Below are 17,293 nucleotides of genomic sequence, written 5' to 3' on the forward strand. Positions count from 1 at the left end.
TGGCTTTTTATAAAATTTTGAAAGAATCGTCACACCCCAACTTTCGCGATTTTGAACTTAAAATTCATTCCATGTTTGCCTCTACATATTTATATGAGACATTATTTTCCAAAATAAAATTTATAAAAAATAAAAATTCCCAAAATTGGTCTAGTCATTATTTATTTCTGCTTCTGCCCAGTTGATAAAAATCCTCAAGGGTGACGGGGAAAGCTATTGAAGACACATTTACGTTCCTGAGCCACAAGCGGCTCGTGGGCTTCGCGCGGACGGCGAGGTAAAGGGGAATAGCGGCGGGCGGAGTCAACTGAAGATCGACCTATCTCGCCGAACTCTGTCATAGAGTATCTACTTCTCAAGAAAGACTTTCTACGCTGCTTATGAAGAAGAGAAAGATATATGTCGGATATGCATTTTATCCGTTGCCATTTTTTACTTTACTAAACTGAATACTTTTTATGGTTATGTTAAACCTTCTGCCATACTAAATATAATTTTTAATAGCTATATGTTAACGCTACATAACCTTAAAAGAACAGAAAAATTAGATTACTTGAAACTTACTTTCTTAGTCGCTTAAAAAAGCTTGGATTATTTATTTGTACACCTAATAGATAAATTTTTTGTGTTGAACAAGAACTGAGTCTGGCATTGCAAATCTGGGACGTTGGAGTACTTTCTTGAGTGAACGAGAGAAGAATGATAAACAGATAAAAGAGAGGAAGAGCACTTTGACACTTAAAATTAGCTATGCTGAACGTAACAGATATAAAAATACATTGCACATTCTTGTACTAACTTCATTGTTGCGAGACAGAATCCCGAAAGAACCGATTGTCCATTTGGTGTGGTATCTTGTTAAAAGTATACCTTGTATCCACAATGTTAGATCTCGGTCAGATTCCTCAATTCCAGAAATAGTATAACCAATTAACTTGCAAATTTATAGAAAAACTGTCATCGCCCTGGGGTGATGGCCCAGTGAGAAATGATTCGTCGATCGATGTCGAAACGATGTCGAATCGACGTCAATTTGACGGTATCGATGTCGATTCGACATCGTTTTAACATTGATCGACGAATCATTTCTCACTGGGGAGGGGGGGGGCTTCAGGGGAGGGTGCAAACCCGAGCCCATAGGGGTCTCTGTCAGGGGAACAAGATGGAGAAGGTAAACCCGGAGGTGGCTCAGATACGCAGTAATGTGCCACCAGGTCACCCTGACAGGGATCCTTCACAGACCGGAGAGGGGAGTGCGGGGGCACTCCTCCCAGTTTCACGGCCTGTAGGAAAAGGCGGGGTCCGGTGTAGTTTCAAACTCTGCTGCGGCCCACATCCACCATGAGCCGTGGGGATGGGTCCTTCCCTGTTATCCGGGAAAGGTGGAGTGACCGGGGCAGCAGAAGTATATTCTTGATTTCCGAGGCTTCGACTATGAAGCGCACAAAGTAAGTTACCATGGTGGTTTTAGTGGAATAACTCCGGGTACTGCATAACCCGCCCCCCTCCCTCCAGAGAGTCGAATATCCGAAGGGATTTCCATCACGTGAAAAACAAGGTTCGGTGTGGTTCAGTTTACCAAAAGTTTAGTTTACGCACAGTTGATGAAGTCAGTAATATTATTCATGTGTCACGTGGTCTTTCGCCGTGTCAACAACACTTGCAAGCGCCACGTTGCTTCAGAAAGACAAAATAGAATTTTTCCCTTATCCCTTACCGCATTCCGCTCAAAAGCCTACAAGGTTGACCATGTTTCTTAATAACTTTTTTTATATTTTCTTGGCATTGCAGTATCTCCGTTCGTAGGGCATGTAGGCGAAAAATAAAAAATTTTTATTATATAAATCGTGCTTAAGCTATTGATTGAGCTTACTTAGAAGTCGATTGGATCAGCCATTATTGTGATTTGATAATCTGAGAGTTTCTAGACTCGAGATTTACGTAAAGATACACAGTCGGACTCGTGCGCGCGGTATTTGCTATCCTTATATTCGGCGGAAGACATTACCATGTCTCTTGATAGTAAGGAAAAGAAATACTTTATGAAATATTTTAATTAAAATATTTGGACTAAAATAAAAAATTTGTAAATACTGAATTTTATTTTTATATACGAAATATAAAATAATTAATAACTATAAGAAAATTTACATGTGACTATTTAAAAACATAGAATCACATAAGTTACATAAACTTTTTAAACAAAGATTAATCTAAAAAGGTATCAGATTTATGCTATTTTTACACACTTATATTTGCAAAATATATTAAAATATAAAAGCACTTGTTGACATGTAAAATTATTTTAAAAAATTCTCAGTTACCTCATATTTTTTAAATAGGGATCAAATATATGAGTCATTTTTTAGTAGCAGTTAAAAAGTTAGGTATATAAATTTTTAAAAGTTTCAGAATTTGAAAAGGCTATACTTTATTTCATAAATCTAATAATTGTACTCACTATTATAGAATCTAACACAGTTTTCTCATCGATTGCATTTACCTTGAATAGAGGCAGAGAAAGGTGAAGCTGGACTATCGCTATTAATTAATTCTGCAGCACTGGTGTTAATGGCGTGATAGTTATGACTTTCAGATTCTGTCCTAAGTCCTCGATGAAGATCCAAGTCCCAAAGTTGAAGATCTTCTTCACGCACTGACGCGCTCGAATCTGCTTGAAAGCTTGACGAGAATGTATCACTACTAGACACTTCCGGACTAGATTCTTGAAGACTTTCAATATACTTGTTGCTCCATTTTCTTCTTACTCCTGCGACAGGTATCCGTGGCATTGTCCGCAGCATCTCACCATTCACTATCACCTTATAATTTTTCTTCTCAATCTCCACAGTGTTTTTTGTATGTTTTTGCAATAAATTTCAAGAGGATCATCCTCTGTAATCTTGCGAGTTTAACAAGGCATTTACACATAAATGTTGATCAATTGCACATGAACTGTCAATGTGGATTTCTTCATATCCTTTGAAAATCGTTGAAAACACAAAGTCACAATATTTTTGTATAATATTTTGGGGAAAATAATCGAAATCTACTCTGAAAGTTGTTCTTATATCCATTCTTCTTTTCACGTGTAAACTAACATATAAACCACGCATTCCATTTTTCGTGGAAGGGAAAATGAGCTGGTATATTTATACATACATATTTTATGAACATATATATGTATATATACAGGGTGTACCTAAACTGGCGATAAATATTTTAATGACAAGTACTTTGTAACATTTTGAGACGAAAATTTTAATACGAAAAAGTCGAGGCTATAATAGTTTTCAAATGGGAACAGTTTAAATATCTTGAATAGCAAAGCTAGAATTTCGCGCGCTCAGGGATGGCAAAATGGCCAGTGATAAAGGTACTTTCTTGAACCACACGTCTTTGACATTAATGAAATTAGTGTAAACATGTATGCAAGAGTTTTATTAAGAAACTATTTCTGTTTATTTGCAATGAATTTTAAAAATAGTTTAAAATGCTTTTTTCAATAGTTCAAATCGATATTGATTTGTGTCAACTGTCATCAGCATATCTATTTGGTTAAATTACGAAAAATTTCATCGCGGAGATTTACCAATTTAACCAAATAGATATGCTGATGACAGTTGACACAAATCAATATCGATTTGAACTATTGAAAAAAACATGTTAAACTATTTCTAAAATTCATTGCAAATAAACAGAAATAGTTTCTTAATAAAACTCTTGCATACATTTTTACACTAATTTCATTAATGTCAAAGACGTGTGGTTCAAGAAAGCACCTTTATCACTGGCCATTTTGCCATCCCTGAGCGCGCGAAATTCTAGCTTCGCTATTCGAGATGTTTAAACTGTTCCCATTTAAAAACTATTATAGCCTCGACTTTTTCGTATTAGAATTTTCGTCTCAAAATGTTACAAAGTACTTGTCATTAAAATATTTATCGCCAATTTAGGTACACCCTGTATATATATTACGTGTTGAAAGTTCCAGAACGTTGCGGTCAATTACCTTAAAAGTATTGGTTTATTGAAAATATATTTGAGATAAAAATTATAGGGTTTAAACATATTTATTTAATAGTCTTATCAACTTGATCTTGGGTGTTGTCGTCAAAGTAAAGTCAAGATAAACTTTGTTTTTTATTTGCTTAATATTGTTTTAAGTATTCAAGGAAAATGTTGTAACTTTTTCAATATTTAGCTTATGATATCTCAATAATAATTGTTTGTCGGAAGGAAAAGTGGTACAGGACTTTTTTTACTTGATTTGATCTCAGGAATATGCTGTTGCAATAGTGCTCCAATTATTGAAAATTAAAAATTCTTATGAAAAGGACTTGAAAAATAAAACTTTTCATACCTCAACCGTTTTTCTAGGATTTTTTAAATATAATAAGAGTAATGGTTTTTTTAAATTATTTTTTTCGAAATCTGATCCCAAATAACTTCTGAATGGACGCACAATCTCCACCTTGCGTAAAAAATTCTTCTTTTCTTATGTCCTTTAAAAAATGTATTAGGTTGTTGCATATAAAATGGCCGTTTTTTAAATAAAACTTTCACCAATTGTTTTCAAATGCCGAATAATTGTTGAATAGTGGATGCCTAGTTGTTCCGCACTATCTCTAACAGTTTGACGTCCATTGGATTCTACCAAAACCCTTAGCTCGTCGTTGTCTACAGCCATTTCAAGGTGACCACAAAATTCATTTTCAAGGCTTATATCTCCTGAACGAAATTTTTTGAACCAACGCCTAGTTGTTCGTTCACTAGTTGTGCTTTCTCCAAATGCCGTGTTGATGTATCTGGTTGTTTCTGTTGCATTATGTCCATCCAATTTGATATTTGGCCCTTATTCATTATTGCAAGTTGGCTGGTCACAAAACATCGATAGTAATCAATAAAAAATTGAAATATGGGTTTTGAAGATCAGGAGTGCCATTTTAATTTAACATATAACAACTGTCTCATTCTGTTCGCTTTTACGTATTAAAACGTCACCAATGTTACCAATCCACAAAACGGCCATTTCATGTGCAACATAATACTTGCAATAATTTCTTGACTTGAGAACATTGTAATTTGTGGTACTATTTTGTAGATATTTTTACAAAAAAATTAATGTTTCAATGAAGATATAAAAATTTCTATTCCAAGTCAATTTTTTGTAGTTATTTATAGAAATATTTTCCGCTGGGGTGTAGCTTATTTAATAAATATGCAAAGATAAAGAAAAAATTTTAAAGAACACATTTTATAGTTTTATTTTAGAATATGGTGTAAATAATAACAGAAAAATTAATTTTGTAGCAATCTTGTCTTATGAAAATTATGTATGATAGAATATAAGGAAAGAAGTTTCGAGGTCAGCATCTTTCTTCGCTCCACTTTTCCCATTAGCGAATAGTATATCTTTTTCTCTCCTCTAGCTTCGTCTCCGTTTATCTTTTTATGTATTTCTTGTTATTGTTAATGTATTTTTGCATAAATATCAAGTATATCAATGCATTATATTTTCATTGGTTTCCTTATTAAGTTTTGTTAATTCATACAGTTATTCCCGTTTAAAGGCATAAGTTAATTATTGTGATTATTATATGGGGCAAAACAAATAATGAATTTTTTACACACGTACACGTACATGCAAAGAGAATATGTACTATAATTATCTAACGTGTACTTTTAAAATACATTTATGCGTACGTTTTTATATCATAAACAAAAACAATATAATTAATAGTTCTAATTTTATATAATTTGTAAATAAAAATAAATAATAAATTTTATATAATTTATTATTTATTTTTATTTACAATAATATTTCGAGAAAACCGTTTAAAAATATGCATTTAAGAATCCACTTTGTGAAGAAAATTCTATGAACATATGTTCTAAAATATTTTGATTTTAAAATACAAAGTGTCAAATTTAAATAGACACAAAAATACGGACCAATTCCAGTGTTTCTCATATAAGCATGGCTCTCGGGATACAATGTTACATGCACGACCAGCGACTCGGCCGTCGAACTTCAAGTGATAATGGGATAGCAGTTCATGTGACAGCAAAAGCAGCAGATTTTCGGTCGATAAAAAACTGAGAATACGACAGGTGAGCAAAAAAAACAGACTTTTTGTTCATAATTGCCATTTAGTCATTATAAAATATTTACTGTAAAACAACTGGAAAAATTGTATTTTCATAAAGTTTCCTGGACTTCAAATAATTTTAAGCTTCATGTTTGAATTCAGCAGGCCCAAAAATTTAAAGGTAGACCGATTTCATACTTTTTATCCATAAGCAGATATAAATATATAGAGTTATACAAAATTATACAGGGTATCTCTAAAGTCTAACTCTACCCCTGGATCTCGGAAAAGGCTTTAAATATGGAAAAATGTTGCAGACAGAAGTTTTAGGATATTGCGGGGGATACATGATAAAAATGGACTTGACCTTGAGTGACTTTATCAAGGCCAAGTCAATGTGATTGGTGTTTTCTGAAATGGAACCCCCTATTTTTTATTGCATGTTCTTGTAGCCTTCGTCGAAACGTTTTCAAAACGCTATCTATTTTTGTTTTTTACGCAAGCCATTCCCAAGATAGGAAGCTTTAAAGTTGATATATCGCCGGTACTCGCATTACCCAAGCTGTAAGTACCGCATGGTTGGATTTACGCCTCTTATGTGTACGTACGTGCGTGTGTGTGTGTGTGTGTGTGAGGAGAGGCTGGCTGTGTGCTTTTGTGTGTCAGTAGATATAAGGATCCCACGGTTTGTAACTCCCGTAGTATTTTTTGACTCCAAACCCTCTCCACTGTGTGTGTGTTGTTGCCCTAAAAAGGACAAATTTTGTGTTTCTTCAGTCAAAATTTTCTCCCCCTCTCTCTCCTTTAGAAACCTCCTTGCAGTGTACATTGGTACTACCGACCACTATCGACCATAAGCAGTAGTGTCAACTTTAAAGCTTCCTATCTTGGGAATTGGGGCTTGCGCAAAAAACAAAAATAGATAGTGTTTTAAAAACGTCTCGACGAGGCTACAAGAACATGCAATAAAAAATAGTGAGTTCCATTTCTGAAAACAACAATTACATTGACCTGGCCTTGATAAAGTCATTCAAGGTCAAGTCCATATTTTCATCATGTGTTCCCCGCAATATCCTAAAACTTCTGTCCGAAACATTTTACATATTTAAAGCAGTTTCCGAGATCCAGGGGTGAGGACAGACTTTAGAGACACCCGGTATATCAAATATGTCTATACATGTTTTTACACTGCGTATTTCTGTACAAATCTTTATAATTCTATATTATTTTTATTGGGTTTTTTCGTGGACTAACTCAAGGAATATCATCTTACATTTTTTGTACTTATTTAGAAATCACCTTATATAGATTGAAAAATGAAAATAAGGTGTGTATTTTTTAAAGAGACGTGAAACGATATATTATAATTTTTCGAAACTCTTTTACGTGCCAACTGGAACGGAAACGCGAAACAAAACGGAAAGGAAGAAAAAACGCAGTGAACGCATGTCCATTTTTTTCTTTGGATATTCAGGTCAGGCTGAAGATCCTAAGCGAAGCAGCTGCTGCATCGCGTTGCAGCGAGTGTTCACTAGTGGGGGTGTCACGCGTTAACACACACACGTGTTTTCTTGGCAGACACGCACAGAAGAATGGCTCCGACGCCATCAACTCGTCGTGCGCTTGCATGATATATCGCCATTTTATATTATTACTGTCTTTTGCTGCAAACTGCAGTTCGTAAAACGATTGGGTTAATCACCTTGCGCAATCTCCAGGTCAAATTTTTAAGGTCACTTAGATCTTTTAATTTCTGAATGTACAATTTCTAAGATACCTAATTGAAAAAGTCAAGCTGTACACACTCTGTTGTTAATTCGTTGAACCTAAATGTCTTCACCAATGTATAAACGCTCACAACACGATCACATCGCGACACAATACCTTCGTGCGAATTATAGTGTACACGCGTACTATTATACGCGTATCGATTGTCCGAAGCTCATTAACGTTCAACATTAGAATTGAGAGGCGTGACGAGGACGAGCGTCGAAGCTACGACTCCGACGGTTCACCTTCGACTGAGGCAAAGCGGATTGCAAGTAGTCGCTTGAGAGTGGCACGGCAGACACGAGAGAGAGCCAGCGGCACCAATAGCGGCAACACCGACTCGCCGAAGCCGACTGGATTTGGTTTTGGAACTTTTACTGTCATCGCATGCTTCGTACCGCAGTGTATGCTTTGTTGCCTGAACAAACTTGTGCGTACCTATGTGGAAGAGTCTAAATTTCACCGATGGTATTCAACTAAAGCGACAATTCATTCTAAATTATAGTTCTCAAACCTGAAGGAAATAGTTGTATCAATCCAATATTGAATTTCATGTAATCAGAATTGATATAACCAGACAGATTTGAAGAAATTGACTTACCTAAATCATGTTTAATCATTTTGATGTATTGACTATAGGTAAAATATTTTCAATCGCTAATCTTCATCTGAAGATAAAAATGATATTTGAACATTTTCCTACAGTTCTTTTAATTTTATTCAGATTTCGAAAATTTTAAAATTAATTCTTATTATGAATTTTGTTGCTTCTTTGAAGGAGCTATTTTAACTTCGGAAAAAACTGGCATGAAAAGAACAGCGGCAGTTGTTGTTGAATTTTAATTGAAGATTTTAAAAAATTGTTAATTTCGAAAAACAAGTGGCATATAATTTATTTATTTAAAAAAACTTAACATGATTATCCACACGCCTGCGGTTGACAGAAAAAGTTTTACTGCTACTGACAAATGGTTATTACTCAATACTACATGTTTGCACATCAAATTTGCATAAAACATCTTTAAGGATGTATTGGACGTACAATCTTAGACAAAAGTGCATGAAATTGGAAATACTTAAATATCTACTCTTAACGCATAGTAAATCTAGATGTAAGAAACTTGAACGATATTTGGAGTCTTATTTGTACTCCTACAAAGGTATTTTTCACTTTACAAATGTTTTTTCCTGAATTATTTGCGATTTTTTTCACTTATGAGCCTAAACTTTTGATAGTGAAAATACTCTGATTTCAATTCTTAATAACGTCAAATATTTTCAAAACTAAAAAATTCGTGCCGACAGTACGAATATCTCAAGTTATATTTTATTATATTTTATTTCTTTAAAACGGTGCAGTAAAGACTATTGAAACTTGGTAGACATTTTCATCTATTCGTTATTATCTATTCGTATACTAGATGTATAAAAGAATTCAAAACACTAGTAAGTACTACTTATTTCTTCTACATTTTTTTAGCTGTTTTATCCGCGAAGATCGGCTTTTCCCATAAGAGTACATGTAAAATCAGTGTAAATTAAGATAGTTATATCTCAGCAACCGTTTAGTGGATGCATTTTTACTTTTCTGCAATAAATTAGGAAGACTAAAAGAACAATTTCACAAATTTTTAGCGACTTTGTACTATTTTGAAGATAGGTCCGATACATCCTTAACCATTTCCTTAGATTTTCGATATTTTTATTTTGTTTTCCCAAATCTGATGCTTTATACTGAAAACAAAGTACTTGAGAACATATCATAGAATATTTTCTTTATAAAATAAGCTAAGGAATATCGTCTTATATTTTTTGTACTTACTTAGAAATTACCTTAGTAGTGTTACACATATTGTTACGCGCTCGCCAGGTGCGCTGTTAGTAGCGCACTCCTGACATGCAAAGGAAAGAGACTTTTGCCAGAAAGGCGTTTATTCGTGGGTAAAGATACAGAGACCGTACTCCAGCACGTCCGCGCATTGTCAAAGCCGAGCTCGTAATCTTCTCGTTATTACAAAAGACAGAAGTGCGTTATTTACAGATCAATAACGGTCGTCAGGCGCGACACCACAAACCGGGCGTTGTGGAAATCAGGCGTAACAATATAACTATACATGCACATAATATAATATAGCTGTTATATTGTATTTCCTGACTTTTGCACTTTTCTTCACTCAAATCAGTCGTAATCACATACAAGATGATATATGTATTTAGAAACTGTAATGTGCAAAGCCTAATTAAAAGAAAAACTTTCAAGCTATGGTAGGGATAACTATACTATTTGACCTCATTCACCTGTTACGTACTGTGCGAAATTGGTCGAGTAAATATGAGGCGTCTTATAGATGCATATATGACGTACGCGAGAACGCGTTGCACATGTTGGGATAGAGTTACGAACGCGGGGGAGCATTCAAATGGGGCTGAGAGCTACTATTCAGCTGCGGGCTATCGGGGTGGGTCATGGTCAGAGAAAGGAGGGCAACCCTCGCCGTACCCAGGCGAGCCTGGACAAACTGTGTCACACTAACCAGCATTTCGGAAGCGCTGTATCCGAAATTTCCCAAGTATAACGTAAAGACATAACAACCGTCGTATTGAAAATTTTTATCTACTCGAAAGTAATAATTGATTGATAACGTCGCATATTAGATTCTCATAGTCCTTTGATTTAACTAATACATTCGTCATAAAGATTTGTAGATCATGGAGATTTGAATCGTGGAGTTTGTATGGAGCTTTTCGCGTAAAGTAAGCTTTCTTAAAGTTCTCGGTTAATTTTAAGTTGATGCTTTTTTTTACAAAATATATACAGATACACAACTATTGTTTGTGTATCTGTACAAGCGATTAAAAATATTTCTAAAAACTGAATTTCACAGAAATATTTAATTTATAATGTTAAATAGTTTCAATTTCAGGTAAAACTTATTTAAGTTTTAGTTTAAGATTTAGTACAAAAATATATGTACCCCAACCAAACGTTTGAAATCATTAACTGAAAATGTCTACTACAAAAAATAAAATTAAACTTATGCATTAACATATTTTTATTATTTTATTCGTGTTTTATAATGGGATAAAAATAAAATAAAATGTTGGGAGATTCTAAACAGAAATATTTTTACAAGATGAAAAAGTACATTAAACACTTTTTATAAAATAGGCACCCATACGGAAAAGCACCGAAATAATTATTAGAAAATTACTGTACATCAGTAATTTCTGATAGTTCAATTACTGATATACAGTAATTTTCTGTAATTATTTCGTTACTTTTTCGTAAGGGCAACTTTACATTTTCTTTACAAGTACAGGTTACGGTCAAGCCGTCATTACAAATGCTTCGAATTGTTTCACTATATCTTTTCTGAAAGAAAGGAGAAGAAGAATATTTTGAAACATTTGAGGCGGCAATTTGACCGCAGCTATAGATAATCTATCTACGTTTATTTTGTCCGAAAAATTCTTTTAATTTTTCTAATTATTTTAATTCTTTCGCAATATTCTCCCACCTATCTTATAAAATAGTCCACAGCTCTACAGTTTTGAAAGTAAGGCTGTACTGTAGTTCGTTTTCTTGAAATTATATAATGCTAATTATATAAACGCAACCGCTAAAAATATAATGCATATTCACTTTTAAGTTAAGAAAGATTCTTGTAAGAATCAGATTTTTATATAGAATTTTATTCAAAGATTTTGAAATTTTATATGTAGTCGTCTTAATATAGTTTTGGCCACGGTAGTATATTAACAATTAGGAAATTTAAATAAGTAACGACTTCTATACCATTTTAATTAATTACGATTATATGTATGTATTACAATTGTTGGTATTCTAATTTTTTTATATGGATGTGAACATGCTTGCATACAAATTAATCATCCAGGGAATAGTCACGATATTTCTCTCAAATAATATTTTAAAGTTTACAACTCAACAATCTTTACCCAAATTTTTTGCCCTTTTTGCAATTTGATACAAAATTACGACGGCTCAATAAGGGCATTCAAGCTAAGAATCAAGTGTAAACGAACAAGAAACAGACGCGAACGAACGTTGGTTCGTGTTGTCGTGGACGTGACAATCAATATATTTTGTCATGGTAATTTTTTGGTTAATTATTCGTCGTCCAATTAGTCGACAACTTTCTCAAATGACTTTCCCATGAGAAAACAATCGAGATGATCTAATTTGCATCAGCACCTTAATAAAACAAATAATTTTAACATACCGTGAGAATATGCGTTTATATTAATGTAAAGCCATATGAATATTAACCAGTACCATTTTATTATAAGAAGAATAAAGTGCATATTCAGAGTCCAAATAATAATAATAATAAAGCTTTTCAATAAATATTACGTATTATACAAGGATACATTTTAACAAGTATAATTTACGTAAAGGATTGTTACAGTGTAAAGAAAAAAGTAATAATAAAAACAAGCAAAAAAATTAAATTGTTTTTTAGACAATAATAATTATATCATGTATTATTATGATTTATTAAGCGTACAAATGAATAATCCAAACTTTTTTAAGCAACTAAAAAAGTAAGTTTCAAATATACTAATTTTTCCGCTCTTTTAAGATTATGTAGCGTTGACATATAGCTATTAAAAATTATATTTAGTATGGCGGAAGGCTCAACATAACCATGAAAATTATTCAGTTTAGTAAAGTCAAAAATGGATAAGGTGCATATCCGATATATGTATGTCTTTTTCTTCTCAATAAACAGCGTAAAGTTTTTCTTGTGGAATTGTTACGGGTGATGAGAAGTGGATACTTTGACAATCCAAAACATAGAAAATCATGGGTAATTCCCGGCGAACCCTCAACATCGATCGCGAAGCCCAATCGCTTTGGAAAGAAAGTTCTGCTCTGCATTTGTTGGGATACCAAAAGAGCGTGATTTATTATAAGCTATTAAAACCGAATTAAACAATTACTGCAAACCGCTACCAAGACCAATTAATCCGTTTGAGTCAAGAATTGGAACAAAAACGCCCGTATACTGGCAAAGGAGAACGTCCTATGAAATTGTTGTATGATAATGATTAGGCCACACATTGCTTCTACGACAAAAGACATCATAATGAGTCTTGGCTGGGACGTCTTGCAGCACCCGGCGTATTCACCAGACATCGCTTCTCCCGATTACCACTTGTTCTGGTCGATGCAACATGCCTTGTCCGATACGCACTTCAAATCAGTGGACGAGATCCGAAAATGGCTCAATGACTTCATCGTATCCAAAGACACAACATTTTTCCGAAATGGAATTCATCAATTATCTGACAGATGGCTTAAAGTTATATAGTAGAAAGCAACGGTGTATTTTTGTCCAAAAATTCGTTGCTTTCCAACTTTGATTAACAAACAAATGAAATCTGTAGCAATAATGGATACTTTTCTATATTTTCTTATGTAATATTTATATATAACACATAATTACATTTTTAAATATAATTTTTATATGATTTAATATAATGAATTTTGAAATTTTTATTTTTCAATGCAAGAACTTTATTTGAAAAATTTTATAATTGCGTTAATAATTACACTGCACAAATGTCATACATCTCTCGTTATGTTTTTTGGACAAAGATAAAGTAGAATAAAAATGTTCGATAAAAAAATAAGACCTGTTTCGTAAAAAAAACTGGAATAAAAGTTTTAAGAAATAGCCATCTCCAAGTACTTGATTTATATATTGGTATTCGGTAAATTTAGTAATTTTTTTAAAGGCACATTCAAACATATAAAGATTCAGTCAATTTACGTTGGAATTTTCTTATTTTTTTTGTTCTGCCGTGCACGTACATTCTTTCTACCCTTTACACTCTCTCGATTTCCAGATTGTAATTCTAAAATCACAATTCTCTCGCTCTCTTGCAAGTGATCCAGGCTCCTGACTCAAGGTCGAAAGTGGGCGCGGGAGGCACACCCGTGCATGTTAATGCACGACTCTAATCGGTGTTCCGTATGATGTTGCTGACGTTAGCAATTCCGTCGCAATTAACTACAATTATGTGATTTTGTTGAAATATCGTATAATACACCATGTATTAAAGAAAAAATTTAACTTCTTATTAAAATATCTTTACTTTAAATTGTTATAAAAATAAAAATTTTAATGCTATTTTCATAATAAAGAAAGTTTATAAAGAGACATATGTAGAATGTACATACGAATCGACAAAGCTTCAAGATATTCGATTCCTTTTTTAGTTTTTGAGATATAAAACATAATTTCGTTTGATTATAAAACAAACTATGCTTCTAAGTTTTATTAGAAAATCTTCGAAATACAACTAGAAATTGTAATAGGATTGATTTATCGTTGCTTCTGTTAATTTAAAGCTATTTTATTAAATTAATTACAACAATTTATATTTTTTATGTTTTAATTATCCTTTCTCATTTGGCAGAATTCTCTTTTCTGCTAGTGAGAAAACTTGATAGCCTTAATCCAACAATCTTTTATCACCTCTTTTACATACTATTAATCCTAAAACATCACACTAAAGTATGTTATGTGTTTCAATATTTTAGAATGCATACCATTCATATTATATAACATGAAAACTATTTCAGACAGAGGGAGTAAAAGGGAAATTATAATTCTCTTCTAATTTGCACGCTGTTCATTGCAGTATCATGTTTCAAAATTGTCGTGCTACGATATATCCTGAATGATTATAACTGATATTTATTACTATTATATGAATTATAACAAATCGTAGCAACAATGATTAACTTGTAGCTCTTATTTATTGATTTAATTGTTTTTTTATTAGTATAGTAAATAGTAAATAGTTATTAGTTAATTTTAGGCAAAGTTACTATTTTTTAAAGGGAAAACTAAATTTTAAAGAATCAACAGCAAAATGACATGCTCAATACTGCAGTTACTCAAAATAAAATAAGTTGTCTAAAGAGAGGCAGCTGTTATTTTTACTTTTTAATTTGTAGAACTAATTTTCAAACTTGCGTTACAAGAAAACAGCATACTGCGCATATTTACTTTACTGTTTATGTATACAAAATCAATAAAATTAATATTTTAGTATTGTGTGGGACATAATTGTTAAAAATTGTTTAAAAAATGGTTAATGACCGGAGAGTCTTTTTAAAACTAATTCTAATGCATCATAGAATTCTTGCAGAGTTGTCAAAAACTGCCGTTAAACCTGCTGAAAATCATTGGCACAGCGCATTTTTACTAATTCTAAGGAAGTGTCGTATTGGGTGCGGATAAAAAGTTTAAAAATTATTAAGTGGTGGAATATCGATCTGAAATGGTAGACAGACGGGGTCATCTTATATAAGTACGATAAAAATTATGAGATAAAAAATTCACGTTGACCACTCAGACAGTAGAGAAACAGATAGAGATTTACCCAACAGTACCTCTCTCTCGGCGACATCGAGAACAATAGGACCACTCACTCCAGTATATTATAGATAAAGCTCATTGGATTAGAGAATACAAAGCGCATGCTTTGCGCGAGCTCTTTATTCTTGAGCATTACATATTTGCATCGATAACAACTTGTTAAATTATTTTACAAGCAAGCTGCTTGATATACAACATCTTTAAGGTAGTTAGGTAAAAAATGATGAAGTTACAGATTTTCTTTAAACTTGCAGCAAAACTAATTTAGATATTAATACTTATGTGTGTAAAATTTGGGCTTAATTTACCGTATAGTTTCCGAGATATAATCACTTAAAATTAACTGTTTTTAACATTTCGCTTATTGCCATTGGCTGCTGAGATAGAAACCTGACACTTGGACTTTGTCAGTAGAAAAAATCTATAATAAGGTTTCAAACAAATAATCGAGCAATAGTAGTTAACTGTTTAAAGATGTGCATGTTTAAATTTCAACGACGCTAACCCTACAGTATCAGAGTATGATAAATCCAAAGAATAATTTGGCTAGGTTAATTTTTTCGTGAACGGTAATGTTTTGCGGATGTAGCAACGTTGCACTTAGAGATATTTGGTGTCGGGAAAATATATTTAACAAAATTTACGTATAAGCAAATATTACTTGAGTATTATTGAATCAAGTATTATTTAAAAATATATAACATATTTTATATAAAAAGTAATGATATCATCAAATGGCACCAACTAAACTGAATATTTATACAAACTAGGTACTTTATTATTTTTTATATTAGAATGTTATATCCAAACAATATCAAGCATAAAATTTTATCGGAAGAAATAAAGAAAATAATATTAATATTAATAATATTAATGAGACAAATTTTTAATACTTATTCAATAATGCAAACAAATTTAATAGAACTAAATACTTTATTAAAAGATAGCCTTTTCTAATTTAATTGTGAGATACATATTGACCCTGATTCATGATATTATTGTTTATTAAAATAATTGGCGTTGCTAAACCACTGAAGTATACAATCTGAACCTACAATTAATTCTAATCCCTAATCCATAACACGCGCGCGCGCGTACGCGCACACGTATGCACAAAAGAAAGAAAGAGTTTAACACTTTAGTAAGGAAGGAGGAAGAGCACAATTAACATTGGGTTTAGCAGCGCCAAGTTTTTTTTCGTATACTCACTTTATTATTACAAGAGAGAGTCCCGAAAGGACCGATTGTCCGTTTTGTGTGATATTAACCTTGTGTCCAAGGCCGTAGCCAAGGGGGGAGGGGGTCCGGAGGGTCCGGACCTCCCCCGAAACCTCCTCCGAAATTAAAAAATAACCAAATATTAGAAAACATTATGTTCAATACGATGGTAATTCTATAGAATAGGGTCTTTTCCGAATTTTGATATTTTCTTGCGGTTTTCTTGGTAAAAACCTTTGTTGTGACTCCGACAGTGATAATCAATCGGGGGAGCCCGAAAAATATGCACCCCGAGTGACCTTCAGAAGGTTTTATTGAGTGAACTTGGAATTTTCAGTTAGATTCAATCTAGTCTCCTGCCTCTCTTTATCCTCAAGTTTTCAAAATAACCGGATCATCGTCTTCCCAAATATTTTCTGTCCCGTTAAACGGTGACTTTGGTTCTCGCTCGCTCGCGAAACACATAGGAACACTTTTATCACTCGTCATGTCGCCGTGCCTGAGCGCGCGAAATCTAAGACCTGTCATTTGTGAAATATAATCGCTCATTATTTAAAAACTATCATAGCCTCGACATTTTTTATTAGATGCTTTGTTGTACTGTTCTTCCATATCTACCCTCCCATCTCCATCTGTCGTACGTCATGGAAGTACAACATGCGTGGAGACAGTATGTCCCCCCCCCCTGCGGAGGGGGCTCCACCTCGTTAAAATATAACTCTACCCAAACTATGTCCGAGGTGTGGAGTGGATCTCGTTTCATGTGGAAAGTCGCAAACCCATGTGGAACAGTACAACGGT

General features: G+C 33.2%; 1 protein-coding gene across 7 annotated transcripts in view; it reads right to left on the reverse strand.

Moving 5' to 3' along the window:
• Nucleotides 1-17,293, reverse strand: part of LOC105558733 (ecdysone receptor) — a 98,006-nt gene that overhangs the window by 30,418 nt on the left and 50,295 nt on the right. Inside the window, exons 1-3 of one of the 7 annotated variants that reach the window (XM_012006596.1) lie at nucleotides 7,977-8,128; nucleotides 7,795-7,869; nucleotides 2,504-3,096 (exon numbers count right to left, since the gene is read on the reverse strand). The exons of 1 other annotated variant lie outside the window; for it this stretch is intronic. In XM_012006596.1, coding sequence (XP_011861986.1) covers nucleotides 2,504-2,804 — 301 coding nt within the window. In that variant the 5' untranslated portion in view covers nucleotides 2,805-3,096; nucleotides 7,795-7,869; nucleotides 7,977-8,128. 5 more of the 7 variants (XM_012006593.1, XM_012006594.1, XM_012006592.1 and 2 more) reach the window with 5 other exon arrangements.

The sequence above is a fragment of the Vollenhovia emeryi genome, unplaced genomic scaffold (genome assembly GCF_000949405.1).
Source record: "Vollenhovia emeryi isolate VEMERY1.0 unplaced genomic scaffold, V.emery_V1.0 DF939316.1, whole genome shotgun sequence".
Taxonomy (NCBI): domain Eukaryota; kingdom Metazoa; phylum Arthropoda; class Insecta; order Hymenoptera; family Formicidae; genus Vollenhovia; species Vollenhovia emeryi.